The 14798-nt window shown below is 42.0% G+C and overlaps 1 protein-coding gene across 3 annotated transcripts in view; it reads left to right on the top strand.

Moving 5' to 3' along the window:
- The window catches only part of col18a1a (collagen type XVIII alpha 1 chain a), a 118726-nt gene that overhangs the window by 45135 nt on the left and 58793 nt on the right, over window positions 1-14798 (top strand). Inside the window, exon 1 of one of the 3 annotated variants that reach the window (XM_080456469.1) lies at window positions 7469-7877. The exons of 1 other annotated variant lie outside the window; for it this stretch is intronic. In XM_080456469.1, the coding sequence (XP_080312595.1) occupies window positions 7556-7877 (322 nt within the window). In that variant the 5' untranslated portion in view covers window positions 7469-7555. Of the gene's footprint in view, window positions 1-7468; window positions 7911-14798 lie in introns of those variants that run through there. One more of the 3 variants, XM_080456468.1, reaches the window with a different exon arrangement.

The following is a 14798-nucleotide window of genomic DNA, read 5'->3' as shown; positions in this document are numbered from 1 at the left end:
ATAAATTAACGCCCTACTTGATCATACTACAGTGTCACACAAAAGCTATCAAAGGTAGCAGATCCACACGCTCGAAGCTTGAGCTTGTGGATCTGCTACCTTTGCTATTTTTTTTTCCCTAAGATATTTTTGGGGCTTTTCTGCCTTTATTTATATAGTGTATAGTGGAGATGGACAGGAAACAGGGAGAGAGAGATGGGGAGAGACATGCAGTAAAGATCATCGGGAACGGGACTCGAACCCGCAAGGCTACTTTAGAGTATGTGTCCGGACTGCCAAGCCACAGTCCGGGCCACTTTTGCTATTTTTTCATTTGAATCCTGAAAAGTACCAGTTTTGGACATATGAGGTTTCCACCCGACAGAGACGATAAGAAGTATATTTTATATAGGTTTTTTATCCCATACAGAAATACAGTGACTCTCAACCTTTTTCATTTCAGGGACCCCCGGTTTGATATGCATTAGGTCCCGGACCGATTTGAATTTGTTCTTTAATCTCTGCGGTCCCAATCGACACTGTCAAATCCTCAGTGTTAATTTAACTCTGAGAGTGTGCAAATGGAACCAAATGGACCAGTATGGATGCATTTGGTTACATTTGTACACTCTTGGAGTTACAGACCATAAGGGTCCATTTGGATCCTAAAAATCAATCATTTAGCTGGGGACCCCCTGGAACCCTCCCTGAGGACCAAAAAAACAGTGTTGTATGACTTTCAGTGCAATTTATATGTTTGGAGATGTAACTAAGCAATAACACACTTGTGTCAAGGGGGGAAATAAATAATTGGAAACCTTTTATTGTTGTGGTTCAAAACCAAGGTTTTGTGCCTCAATACATATTTCTGCAAAAGATTTATTCATAGCACTTGTTGATCTGAGCAAATTGCACATTTCTCTTATACAATTCACACAATGGTTGTCATGTTGCAGATGTGTGTTCAAGGATCTATACATTATTCACAAAAGCTTTATTTAGTGTAGATGTAATTGATATTGGCCATATGACACTTGATATATGAGTGACTATTGTGCACATGGCTGAAAGCAGCGCCATGGTTTGACAGATAATAGGATGCTTCCAGTGGCTCTTTGATTACGTGGAACCAGGTTTTGTTGGTGTTAGTAGTGGTGGATTTTTACCTAAGTAAAAGTAGCAATACCACAATATAGAAATACTCAGTTACAAGCAAAAGGCCTACTCATATAAAAGTCAGAATTGTACTGAAGTACAGTACTCGAGTAAATGTACTTAGTTACTTTATACCACTGGTAGTTAGGTGGCCCATTCATCTTCATGTGAAAACAGCCAATCCATAAACTCACAATGCGTCACATCGTGGCGTGTTAGTGAGCTTATAGATCTGCTATTACATTTATTTATCTTTAAACAATTTTTGCCCATAATGACGTGCAAAATAGGGATGCCGGGTTGAAACTGGTTAATCAATAAGGTCATATTTCATCACATTCCAACACTTTCTACTAAGGTTAAATTATTGAAGGAGAAAGATGCTGTGACAACTTCAAAGGATTCTCGTAACACTTTTATGATCGCCATATTGGTCCATAACCTCCTCAGACTTTTCCCCGTAAAAATCTAAACATTTCAGAGACAAGATCTTTATATGTCCCTCTGTGACCATCACAAAGTACTTTTCTGCCCAGTTGCCCCATTTAAACAAGTGGAACAGGTCAGGAGTCTCCCTGCTGGGAGGAGGTGGAAAGCATTCTGGTCAGTGGGTGGCCTGGTTGTGAAGCAGGGCAGAGGGAAGTTCTTAAGCTCTTAATGCAAAAGATGATCAGCGATAGGTCCATTGTCTCATTTCATTAAACTGTTTATTTATTGATTCATTAACTACCTGTATGTTTTATTCACTTAGTTTATTGCAATGTAGCAACCCCCCAACACTGTTAAGCTAGTGCTTTTGCGTGAATATAAGGGATGCAAAGCATATAAAATGTGTTGGTACTCTTGTAAGACTTAGTACTCTTGTAAGACTTATGACATTTTCAATTTGACTTAACCACTTGTACCCTAGCCTTCCGATTCTGGGCATGTCTAGGCAACATTCGGCAGAAATAGAAGATGTGATCGGCTATTTTTGGTGAAAAGATTTGGTGTAGAGGGAAAAAAGGAGGGACCCCGGTAAACAAAGTCTATAGGGCTTGTGGTTAATGCAAAAGATAGTCCGGGTGTTTGGGACTAAGGTAAGAACTCGGTTTGGACAATAAATCTACATATATCATATCATCCTGATCCATGAGCCTTTTCATATCTTGCATGATTGGGTGCATTTTAGAAACATACGGTATGTGATATGTGCATAATCCAAAATGGCTTTGAGCCATAATGTAGTCATTATTATCTTTAATCCACAACCTGTCAGATCTGCAGTTTCCAAACAGTAGATTTTGTTTCTTGACTTTGGTGGGACCATGCTGTGGCTTATGCCATACTTGCATGCATGCAAGTCTACTATTACAACATTTAGTAAATGTCATATATTTGTTTTATGTTTGCCGCACTGTTCTTCTAATGGCTTTTGACATTCCTCATTGTCATGCTCTTTAACTGTCGTTACTTGCAGGTACAGTATATTAGACCTGTGCTTCACAAGGGGCAGTTATTAGTCACATTACAGCTAATCATATACTGTATCAGGAGGATGTGAATGTACTTAAAGCGGCACTATCTAACTTTGCTTTTTTAATGAATAAATTTTTATTTTGTCCAATCTGTATGGTAAAGTATTTTAATACAATATAACTTATACAATTGGGGTGGTTGTAGTTTGTCTCCCTGCTCTTCTATTGAGACATTTAGATCCTGTGTCTAGGTTAGGCATGACCTTTAACATGATCCTGTTTCTGGTTTGACACACATTTTGACCTGAAGGTCAACTCAAGATTCAATTTATCCCTTGAGCAAGCTCTATTAGCGCAAAGGTAAAAATGTCAGCACTTGCGCAAAGACCCGGGTTCGACCCGGGGTAGAAGAGGAAAGTTACATAGTGCAGCTTTAATTGTGTGACAAATGCTTTTTGAATGTGGTGATGGGAGTCTGGTTTGATGTACTGAAATGTAACTTAAGGTAGGCCTATTTGCAGAGATTTTACAACTGCAACCCAACTTTCACATTGTTTGTGAGTTTGGCTTTTACTTCACCAGACATTTCAGGCTTTCATGTCCGGAGATGGGTTTTTGATTTAGATTTTGTGTAGTTTTACGTATAAAGACAAACCATGTACTAGACACTCTGTTGGCCTACGACCATGCTGAAATAAAATGCCCATTTAGGGGAAAGAGTTCCTTAATTCCTTCACCAGGCTTTGCTTATATTTGTTTGATATACAGTGCAATGAGTGCATACTTTGACATCCCATACTGTAATTACCCACTGCAAATAAAAATGCTAGCTGTGAACACAGGAAGTGTTCCCATATATAGGCTTCATGATTCGTGCGTAGATCATGTAGTAAAGGCAGTCGAACGCTTGAAAGGGACGTTGAAAAGAGGGTTACATTGTTTTTTGAGGAAGCTCAAGGTATGTTCACTTTATGATCTCTGCAGATTTCCTGTGTTGAGAAAACAATTTTAGTCTTTTCCTTGTCAGAGCCAGGAAACAGTGCACTTATGGAAAATCCTGTCAATGTGACAAGAGCACACACGCAAACTCGGGGAGGGGGGTATTCTTTTGGCCACCCATGTCTCTTTCGCTCCCCAACCATCCATGTCGACTGTGTTGTTTCTCAAATAATATAAACCCTTTGTAATCTGGGACTCTAACATCATCCCCACAACTTAGGGCTTTGCGCAGTTTATTTTCATCATCTGAATAAAAGCACTTTTGTTAGATCCTTCGGACGATAGCGGTCTTTCCTGGCGGCCCTTTTCTCTTTCGCACAGACGTTGTCTCCTCTATCAGGGTTTTGTGAGTCATCATGAGTCTTCCCTGCATCCCGTTTGTGTACATAAGATAATGGGACGAGGCGAGGTGAGGAAGACAAGACAGAGAGGGAGCCTGCTAAAGGGACTCCCCACAGGAGGTGAGGCGGGAAGAGATGCAGAGGGCAGGATGTGCCTGGATGTTAGACAACGTGGAGGGGAGTCTCATGGATAATCTATGCTCTGTCGTAAGACGGTGTCCCTCGGTGAATATAGCCTATCTGCAAGCTCACAGCATGTCACATCTTTGATGTGATGTTGTGAGCTTGTATATCAGCTATTTTCTGTGTGTGACAACGTCGTACGACGGAGTAGAAATCACACTGAAGTGAGTAGGAGACAATCTACGTCTTGCTTAAAAGAAAAGGACAATCAATCTGTATTCAGGGAATGTTGTGTTTTACTGAAGACTGCATTCTCCATCGAACCTGGTCTTAATTATTAACCTCCATGTAGACATTGGACATTGCGGACATTAGCTAGACTAGTTTGGCAATTGAATGTATCAGCTTCACAAGTACAAGCGTAGTATTCTATGGACAGGCTCTAACTCACGATTAGATAAGACCGGGGGGACATTCAGGTGTCATAGTAGCAACAGCAGTAAACACAGTTACAGAGTCATGGAGTCGAGACAATAAAAACTACAAAATAAGGTTCTGTTCTGATACACAAGATATCTGCACTGGGTCTCTGAATGAATGTGTTAACATGTGTATGTACAGTCAATCAATAAATACTAGTATAAATGTACAGTCTATAAACAATTAATACATCAATGAATATTTACTATTTACAATTTTGGCATTTAGCAGATCTATGCTCTTATCCACACTTGTGGAGATAGAAATGTGAGATAGAAATAATCTACATCAATTGCCTATGATTGAATATATGAATGGATTTACTCATGTGTACAGACTATCAGCAGAATGATATACATTGTAAATCTGTTTTCTTAGTTATTTATTGATTAGCATAAAGTAATGGTTTGCCTTCAGGGTCTCATTTACTATCTGCTTTTTTGTGTTAATTGCAGGCATGCTGCATATACTGTAAGCCTGAAATAGTGAAGAACAACCTCAGGAATGAGTGTAAATCAGGTTAATTCTATTACCAGTTTACCGTATGGCTTGTAGACTGCGTTTTCAGTAACACTGTCACCTTTGCTGTTTGCACATAAACCTATGTTACAACATTTCCCCAATACGTCTGGCTAAACTTTGGCACTTTTAAACCATGATGAATTGCTCTCATCTGCTTCAAGCAACTCAAATTGTCTGTCTCTTGACAGTTTTAGGGCGAACAATTACTGGTTTAAGAGGTTTAACTCTGCTTCTTGCCCTGAAGGGTGGCTAAGTTGAGCATCCCACGGGGTTCAGAATATAATCTGCATTCCTGTATGTTGCAAACGTGACTTATAAATTGGGGCTCTGTTCACTGGAGGTAATTGCACGCTGTCCAAGAATAGCCTTTATCAGTTCAGTGGCAAACAGATTGTTTTTCCATTCCGTTTTTACGAGTTCTTTAAATGAACACAAGTGTTCATTGTTTGTTAGTTTTTTGTTTGTTTGTTTGTTTTTTGTATCTATCCAGATACATTAGTTTCTTCGCATTGATTGCCTTTATGGGTTTCAATGACCTGTTTGTCTTATTCAGTTTAATAGCCTGGTTCATTGAAATACGAACAACAATGTTGTTGTCTTTAGTCAAATGTCACAATAACAATGTTCTGGCTATCCTGCTCTCCTCAGCTGTGTTGAATGTATTGATTAAGGCAATTTCAACCGTGTTGGATATTTCTACTCTTTCATAAGCTTTCTACTCATTCATCTACGTATCTGTCTGTCTGTCTGTGTAGTTTATTTTGAGAGCAGCTCCAGTCTCTTTTCAAAAAGAAAAAGCACAATCATTGACAATAACAATACAACAATATGTTGAATTCATAAAATGGCCAGAGGTTCATCCGGCACGCCTGCACACAACCAAACAAATACACAGTCTTACAGAATACGGGTCAGTGGGATTCTTAGTGACCCCTGTGCCATTTTCAAGACCTTCACCGCTTTACAACATAAGCCAATGAGAACGCTATAGGGGCTGCGGCATATCGTACACCAAGGAATTGCGTTCCTCTCTATCAACAACTGAGCGAGCATGCAATGAATGCCATCCTCACCTCTCCTTTAAGGCCCATTGGCTGTTAGAGGGACACTTATACAAAACTCTTCCTGCTTTTATCACTAAGCTCCTATTAGCAGATGTCGAGGGTCTCTGTCAACCGCTCCTCCTATAGGCTGTATGGGAAACCAGTCCGGACAGGAAAGTGAGATCTGGATTACTGTTCAACCACAAAGCCAGGAGCACTGAAAAACACAGTGCAAATTTGCTGTGCAGGGGGCCAGCCGGGGCGGAAAATTAATTGTGCAGTACAGGGCAGGATAGGCTGCTGAAGATTTATGTAGGCCATAGGCTGAAGGTATGTGCAAGGTATAGTGGAAGAAAATAAGAGGAGGAATTCACTTTAAGTGAAAACAATGAATCCTGATAATGTTCCTATAGGCCTTAGACAAAAGTCATGTTAACTGATGTTGCATAGAAGTGTCTTTTTAGACCGTAAAATCCGTAACAAGACACTGTACAGTTGGCAATATTATTTTTTTCTTCTTTTCTTTGGATGGCAGCGGGACAGCTTGAGCTGAAACGCCCCCCCCCCCCCCTGCCATTCTAGGTGGGAAATCATGTACAATAGGGAGATTTCTTCATGTGGTATTTGGTACATGAAATGTTAGCAGGCTTAAACAGTTCTATATTTTTTTGCGTAGTTTGAGTCCTCGAAAACCTCCCACTCTGACAATCATTGATTAAAATTAAAATAAGAAACTTTTCCATTTCCATGATAGATGACAGATTGCACTGACGGTAAAGTTAAACATAATAGTGCATTAAAAGGAAATTCAACCTAGCAACCCACATTCCAAACTCTCAACACACGGCATGGCATCCAATCCTTTTCCTGTTGTCTGACCCTATAGAAATGTGCAGGTCACATTACCACCACCACTTCAACTATCAGTTCAGACTGAACTTAGACTTTTCTTAAAGGCAGGCCCCTGCTGCCTCTTACATTATCACGTTTGGACAAAACGGAATGAGTCAAGTGAAACAAGCTGCCATCCACATTTTACATAGAGAGGCAAGGCAGCCACATTTCACTATAGGTATCAGTCAGCAGGAGAGAGCCCCTTTCACTGCTGTGACAAAGGCTGAAGGAGGTGGGAGGGAGGAGTCGGGGGGAGGAAATATTACCGGGGCAGCCAATGAGGAGGACACCTCCCCCTCCTCCTCCTCCTTGTCCTCTTTTGAATGAGGCACTCCTCTTCAGCTCTCCTCTCTGTCTAGTGGAGCGTGTGTGTGTGTTTGTGTGTGTGTGTGTGTGTGTGTGTGTGTGGTGTGTGTAAGTGTGTGTAAGTGTAGGGACTCTGTGGTTGAGGAAAGGGAACGCGAGGAGAGATAAGTGGCAGTGAGTGTGGGCATGTCACAGTTCACTCTAGAAGCCTGATAGAGCCGGTGGATGAGCTGCTGAGCTCCCGTTAACGTCCGAGATGAGGATCCAGTTGGGATTTTTGCTTCTGTTGGTCCAGTGGATGGGCCCATCTCAGGCCTGGTTCTGGGGGGGCTGGTCCGAAACCACAACTTTGGCCCCGGCCGTGGACCACGAGGGGTCCGGGGCTCCGGCCGGCAGTGGTGAGCAGCCGTCTGAGAATGTCTCGGGGGCCGGGCCAGAGGTCATCGACGTGGCGAGCAGGATCCATAAACTCGTACAGAGTGGGGATCAGCCCACGGAGGATCCACGGCTGACCACTGTGAGGCCGACGAATAAGCCCACGCCAGGGACAGTCGCCGCTGGGATCCCAACGCGTACAGGTGAAGCTGGTAACCGCATGTCATCACTAGAGGGTATGGGTTCTGATCTCTTGCACTTTTCAGGGCAGGAGAGCGAGCGTGGTTCCTCTCCGGGACCTGATCTAGGGTCAGGGTCTCGTCCTTGGACCGGCTCCGAATTTAGGTCTGAGTCCGGCTTTGCATCCAGATCAAAGGTTGAGTCCAGCGTGATGCCCGGATTTGATTCACATTTGCCTTTGCAGGAGAGCGAGCTGGGCGTGATGGCACCCACTGACCTCACAGGTTTAATAGAGAACAAGGCCAGTGTACTTAAAGAAACCAGTATGCAAGACTCTCTTAACCTTGATCCCAATAGTGGTGAAAGTAACAGAAAAATTAACATCAGCTCTAGTTGGAATGCCAGTGATTTTAACTTGACGGAGTATTCTCAAGAATACACTGTCTCAGGGGATTTACTAACACCGTCTGTAGACGACAAATCATTGGCCACTACCCAGGCCCGTAAGGATGCCCACACAGAGAGAACTATTCAGTTGCCAACTCATCAGTCACCAGTTATCCATGAACTGTTAACTAATAGCCAGTCCTTGTTAAGCCAATTGTCTTTACCTAGCCAGGCACAAGTAGTTAATAACGAAAAACTCAGCCCACCACCAACAGCTAGAGAGGTACCAATAACTACTCTGATACCCAGAGCTACACAAATGAATGCCAACTCAGATATGAGACAAACATCAGTAACTAGTCAGGCACAGCCATTTACTAGCCCTACAGTGCTAACAAGTGAAGGAGCTGTAGTCAGCCAGGCAGCAGTTAATAGCCAAACACCAGTAGCACCTAAGCCAACTGTGATCCTAGAATCTCCACGCTGCTTGCCAATAGACAACCCACTTCCTTTCTGCTCCTTAATGGGCAGAGATAGCTTCGCAGTGCCCAATTACCTGAACCAGAGCAGTGTTGAGGAAGTCCAGGCACTCTTGAGTGAGTGGGCATGGCTCTTGAGGTCAGGCTGCCACCATAGTTTGGAGTGGTTTTTCTGCCTGCTCCTGTTACCAAAGTGTGGTGCACCAGGCCTGCCTTCGGTGTTGCCATGCCGGAGCTTCTGTGAGGTGTTGCGTGACAGCTGCTGGACAGTCCTGGATGAAGGTCACCTCCCTGTGGAGTGCCACACTCTGCCAGACGTGGAGGACGATGGGTATCAGTGCTTGTCAGTTAGTAACTGGAAAGGTAATCACTGGTTCAAATGGATTCCGGCTTTGGAATTCATTTGGAGCCAGTCATTAAATTCCCCACTCCCCCCTGTATTGTCTGGTTTTATCACCAAATCCCCTTGTTCAAGTCAGCACAGGGTGTCAGTCCCATTAACTCAATGTTTGGTTTCCCTGCATGGCAGCATGGTTACGGAGACAACGGAAGCATGATCCAAGCTCACTGCTCCTCTCTGCACAGAGAAGCACATGTAAAACTCTAACAAGCATGGCATTATTACTGCTAACAGTGCTCACAACCTAAACCTGATGCATGTCTGTGTTTCCATCATCCACTGGTTAGCATGTGACTCATCACTAGCAGGTTATTCGATTACACAAGCACACACATACACACGCTCGCGCACACACTCGACTTTGATGGGTTTCACGCCATCAAATCTGCATAAGGCATGTACAGAATCAGACAAATCAGTTTCATGTGCAAGCATGATTGAGGAGTGACGTCTTTATCGCTTTTTAAAGGTAATTTCATAAAGTCGTGGTCAGTGTGGCAGGGGAATATTTTCACTTCATACAGTAGCTTGAAATTGTATGATTTGATTAGATTAGGCAAGTGTAATCAGAAAAGAAAAAACACCCTTTGATCTTCCCTGCTCTGCCTTTCAGCATGAAACATATGATATCAATTAGGGGAGGTATTATAACCTGGGAAGTAAATCCTGTTCATTCAGTAGTGGCATGTGATTTTACCATCCACACTGTATCCATACATCCATACTGTGAACTATGTGAGCAATGTGAGCATGTAATGAGCAATGTGAGCATGTAATGGAAATAGCGGAAGTAGTGGAAATGCACACGTCTGTTTTGACAGTGGCTTGCGGGCAGCATCTTCATGTGTAATTGTCTGTCTCCCAACTGACAAATTAGGTTGTCACGTTACATCGAATGGACAGGAAGGGATTATTTTTGCATCAGTGGGTTGCGTGTTGCAGTCGAGCGCTAATCTGTACTCTTACACTAATGTATAAGTGTTGCACGTACATGTACTTATGTCTTATTAGAACTGAGGAGTTTCAGTCCACATTCCCAATTATTATATTATTAAATTATATTATATTATGTTTCCTATTATAGTTGACTAGTGCATGACCATATGGACTCTGTTATGTCTCATGACTAGACTATTCTCTGTTGTTAGGGTACAATGGCCAGCAGGCTCTTGCAATTCACTTTTGCCCAAGCATGCCTCAGCAATAAATATGTTTAAGTCAAATTGAAAATAATTCTCTACATCACTGTGGTGTGCAAGTCTTATAAGGGTATAATAATGGGTACCTCATTTGATATGCTTTGTAAATGTTATATTCCCACAGAGACAATATCACTTGCTTTACAGTGTCGTTACATTCAAATAAAGTAAGTGATTAAAGCATAGTTAGACAATAAACAGTGAAATGAAATGAGGCAATCACCCTATAGCCACACAATTGAACATGTCCTGGAGGCAATTAACTCATGCTTTTGAGGCAGTGCAGTGTGAGTTCAAATGTGTCAAACTGTCAGCAGTGTAATGGAATTATCCCTTTGCTGTGAAAGCAAGGCATTTGCTTCTCGTTACTGGGACCAGGTTGTATTCAACTGGTAAGCGACGTGGTTGTGATTGCAGACACTTTAATTACTGTTGCTATTAGCAGTGAGTCTCCAGAAATTTCAGCTGTGAAGAAAATAGTCTATACACATTACCCATATCCACTCACTAATCTCTTTTCCTGGGAAAAGAGGGTTGTTTTGGTGTCCTGTCTCATGTCATATCAGTAGGACATGGAGAATGTGTCTTTTTACAGCACTGCTATCTTTGTGACGCCTCGCTCTGTTGACAGCCCCAAGTGGACAAGATGTCTATGGTCCCAGCACTAAGTGACAGTCATCCTGGATCACATAGTATTTGCAAGTAGATCTTGCCGTTTGTTTTATTTTGTGTGAAGTTCTAAATGACCAGCGTTTACTGCATCAACACAATCGATTCATCAATCATAGAAATGTGCATGAAATTGATTTGCAAATACTTTGTGCGAGACTGTCATAACATTTTGGAACCTATCTGCTACTCCAAAGAAAATCAGACAACAAGGACAATTTTGATATGACTAAAGTGACTGGTGAATCTTTAGCTATACTTTGGAGGAGTGTAAGGGAGGGTGAACCCACACGATTGAGAAATATACGTCAGACATGCAAAGATGTGGCAAATTACCTTGTGGCAAATCAAATAATGTTCCCCCCCAGCTCAATATTTATAGGTGCACCAAAGACATGATCACCAAAGAGGCATGTCTGTTTGGTATTGCTTGTCAGAATAACCTCCAGGTATAACGGGTCGCTGCTATGCATCATTGTAAATCATCCTTGGCCCGATGGAAAGCCACCCCACTGAAGACCATCTGGGATCACTCATTCAAAAACTGCCTTTTAAGAACCAATGGACAGTTGGACACTTAACTGTCAATATCTGGCTAAGAACAACCCTGACTTGACTCAGAACTGATGTAACAAATGGGTCTGTTTGCTGGGTTGGCAAAGTCTTGCAAAATCCGTATTTTGCTTCCTGCATGCTCTGGACGTTACCTCTTCCCACGCCTGTTGCATATGGTTTCTGTTAGAATCCTTTTTTATCCTTGGAATAGAGACATAAGTTTCAGCCTTTCTCGTCCGCTGAGCTGTGTCCAAGGTGGTAAATCGTTAACGATGGTTAATACAGGTTGGCGGTGAGCTTTGTCTGTTCAGTCGAATGAGGTCACACTTGAATAGCTGAGCTAATGTGTCACGTAGCCTTGTAAAGGCCTGCCTTGAAGCCCCCAAAAACGGCTTGTTTCCTTTTGTTTATTAGCATGGTAACATTATCTGAAGCTATTTTCTACTGTGGCGAACCCCCCACAGCCACCCAGGCAACACACAGACAGACAGTCACACAAACAAGGCACCTCCAACCTCCCAAATTCCGTGATCAGGACCCCTGCCATGCGGTGTCTAGTATATCAGCAGGAATAAGTACTCAGATTTGTTACTTGAGTAAAAGTAGCAATACTACGATATAGAACTACTCTGTTTCAAGTAAAACGCCTATATTCAAAAGTACAAGTACAAAAGTATTTGGCATCAAAATGAGATTGTAGAACGGCTATTTTCGAATAGCCAAAGTATAGGGCTTAAATTGTTAATGTATGTAATCTGCTAAATAATTAATAAAAAAAGTACCTCAAACTTGTACTTAAAGGGATATTTCACTTTCAAATAAAATAAACATTAAAAATAAATATTTTAAAAAAATGAAAAAGGTTATGGCAAAATCACGGCCCCCTCACACATTAGTAGGACACTCTAATGCGTGAGGGGGCCGTGATTTTTCCATTACTTTTTTCATTTATTTTTAATATATTTTTTAAATGTTTATTTTATTTGAAAGTGAAATATCCCTTTAAGTACAGTACTTGAGTAAATGTACTTAGTTACTTTCCACCACATATCAGACACTCGTGGCTATCTGAAGTTCCTTTGGCTTTCAGGGTGGGTGAAGGGCAGTTTATCTCATGTACTTTCTCTCTGTGTAGACGAACACCACCACGCTTCTCTGTGATTTGGCAATGGCCCACCGTGGAGCGATCTTTCACCGCACTCCCTTCATAATTCTGACTTGGAATTCTTTGGGCGGATGCTCTGTAGGGGAAGCGTTGACATGTGGCTTTCTTTAGTTCCTTGCGTGGCGCGTGCACAGCTGGGCGGTTCACACACTGTTTTATATAATGTGAATATGAACTATAGATATGTGTATGTGGGAGGGTTTCTGCCCGTGGGAAGATGGCAGAGATACTGGCCTGTGCATGAGTGCCCTGTAAGAAGTCTGTCAGATACCATCATCTTTACAATGGGGGGCACCCCACTGGCACGAAAGACGATTGTTAAACCACAATAGGCCTTTTAATTATGTATTTTCCGTGGCTACTGGTCCCGTCCTTGAAAGATGAGTGGTCATAAATGTCTTTTTTTTTTTCAGGGAGGGACTGGGACTGGGATTGGTGCACACACAGGGGGGTCAACTGCAATTAGTTCTGGGAAAGAAAAAATGTCATCTAATTTGAAAACCATCGGCAACCGGCGAAGCTCCATTACCCGCTGTCAAATTATGCTGTTCACTGAATTCACTTAAATGCAATGAAATCTGTCCATCCAACCGATTTCTGAATTGTTCTGAAAGTACAAGAAAAGGGTGCAGTCTTGTCAGAAAAAATGGTTACCCTTTTAGCTATATATCTGTGTTAAGTTTAATGTATAGTCCTTCGCGTGTGGCTGTCACATGCCAAAAACAACAGATATTATACGTAGCCTGCGAGTTAGTTCTGGCAGCATACACTCGAGAGGTTACATGCATTGCTCATTCTATATGGCTGTTTACAGCGTCATGCAAGATCCTTACGTCATACACAGACGTGGCAATCAGCTGTCCAATTGGGCGGGTATTTAAGTTCTCTTGAATCGGGCATTCCATCCGGTTGTGTCTTCTAGCTTGTTGTCATGCAGCGTTTGCTGTTCCTGGCTGGTTGTTTGGTTGTTTGCTGGAGCTACTGCAACTTGCTATCATGCTTCCCAGAAGCTGCTGTTGTTTGCTGGTGTAACTGCTTCATGCTACTTGAATCATGCTTTCTGCTCATAAGCTGCTGTCTATTATAGGCTACTGTGAAGGCCAGGTGGTATGGCGTCGCGTTTGTTTATCTACTAAGGCTGCTGTGTTCTTCTCTATGCTGCTGGAAAAAAAAAAAAAAAAAAAAAAAAAAAAAAAAAAAAAAAAAAAAAAAACTAATATGCTGTTGATGCTAATGTCATTGTTGAGGTTTCAGTAGTGGTCTGGTGCCGCTGGTTGTTATATGATACTTGTTCTAAAAGCAAAGCAACTTAAATTGTAGTGAAACTGCTCCTTGCTAATGTTTTCAAAGTTAAGCTGAAAAACAGCGGTGTTTTAGCTCAGCCAGCAGAGCTTTCTGTTGTGTCCCTCCGGGCTATGGGGCCTCATCTCATTATTAGCAACATTGGCTGGTTTTCTGTCAAATCGCTTATTGGTGGTTTGGCTTATTTCTGGGGAAAAGTTATTTTGGGATCGCTTTCTTATGTGGTTCTGTCATGGTCCCCAGATTAATGTGTAGTTAAAAATTTACATATTCCAAATATTCCACTTTTATCACAAGATTTCGAAATAGCAGATCATCTACAAGCTCACTTTAGGCTATTTCAATGACAATGCATACATTAGGATAATACAGGTTAAATACAAGTATTTTCGTGGTCTAGGTTGGCTGATTTCTCTCTCAAACCGGCATCACTGCACGTATCAGTGATCAGCTGTTCAGAGCAGAGAGGGAGAGAGAGGTCCAATAGTTAGTGTCACTTATGCAGTGCATTGCTCAAATCTTATGTTTCATATAATGTAGCCTACTGGTTAAAAACGATTAATGCACAGTCTGGCCGTCATCTTGAGTGGGATAAGAAAGTACACTTGTGGATGAAGAAGAGCTAGTGTGTGTTCTTGCGCTTCCAAACATGTCGTGGTTCACTGATCAACGTCAGTGCGCTCCCTCCGGGCTATGGGACTGCAAGCATAGACGCAACACAGTGCTGGGTTGCCATGTCCGCTTATTATAAGCACAAGTTATAACTAATAGTCATTTTTCTTGATCTC

The sequence above is a fragment of the Gymnoscopelus braueri genome, assembly GCF_963280865.1.
Source record: "Gymnoscopelus braueri genome assembly, chromosome: 18".
NCBI classification, from domain to species: Eukaryota; Metazoa; Chordata; class Actinopteri; order Myctophiformes; family Myctophidae; genus Gymnoscopelus; species Gymnoscopelus braueri.
This window is presented reverse-complemented; position numbering and strand designations above follow the sequence as displayed.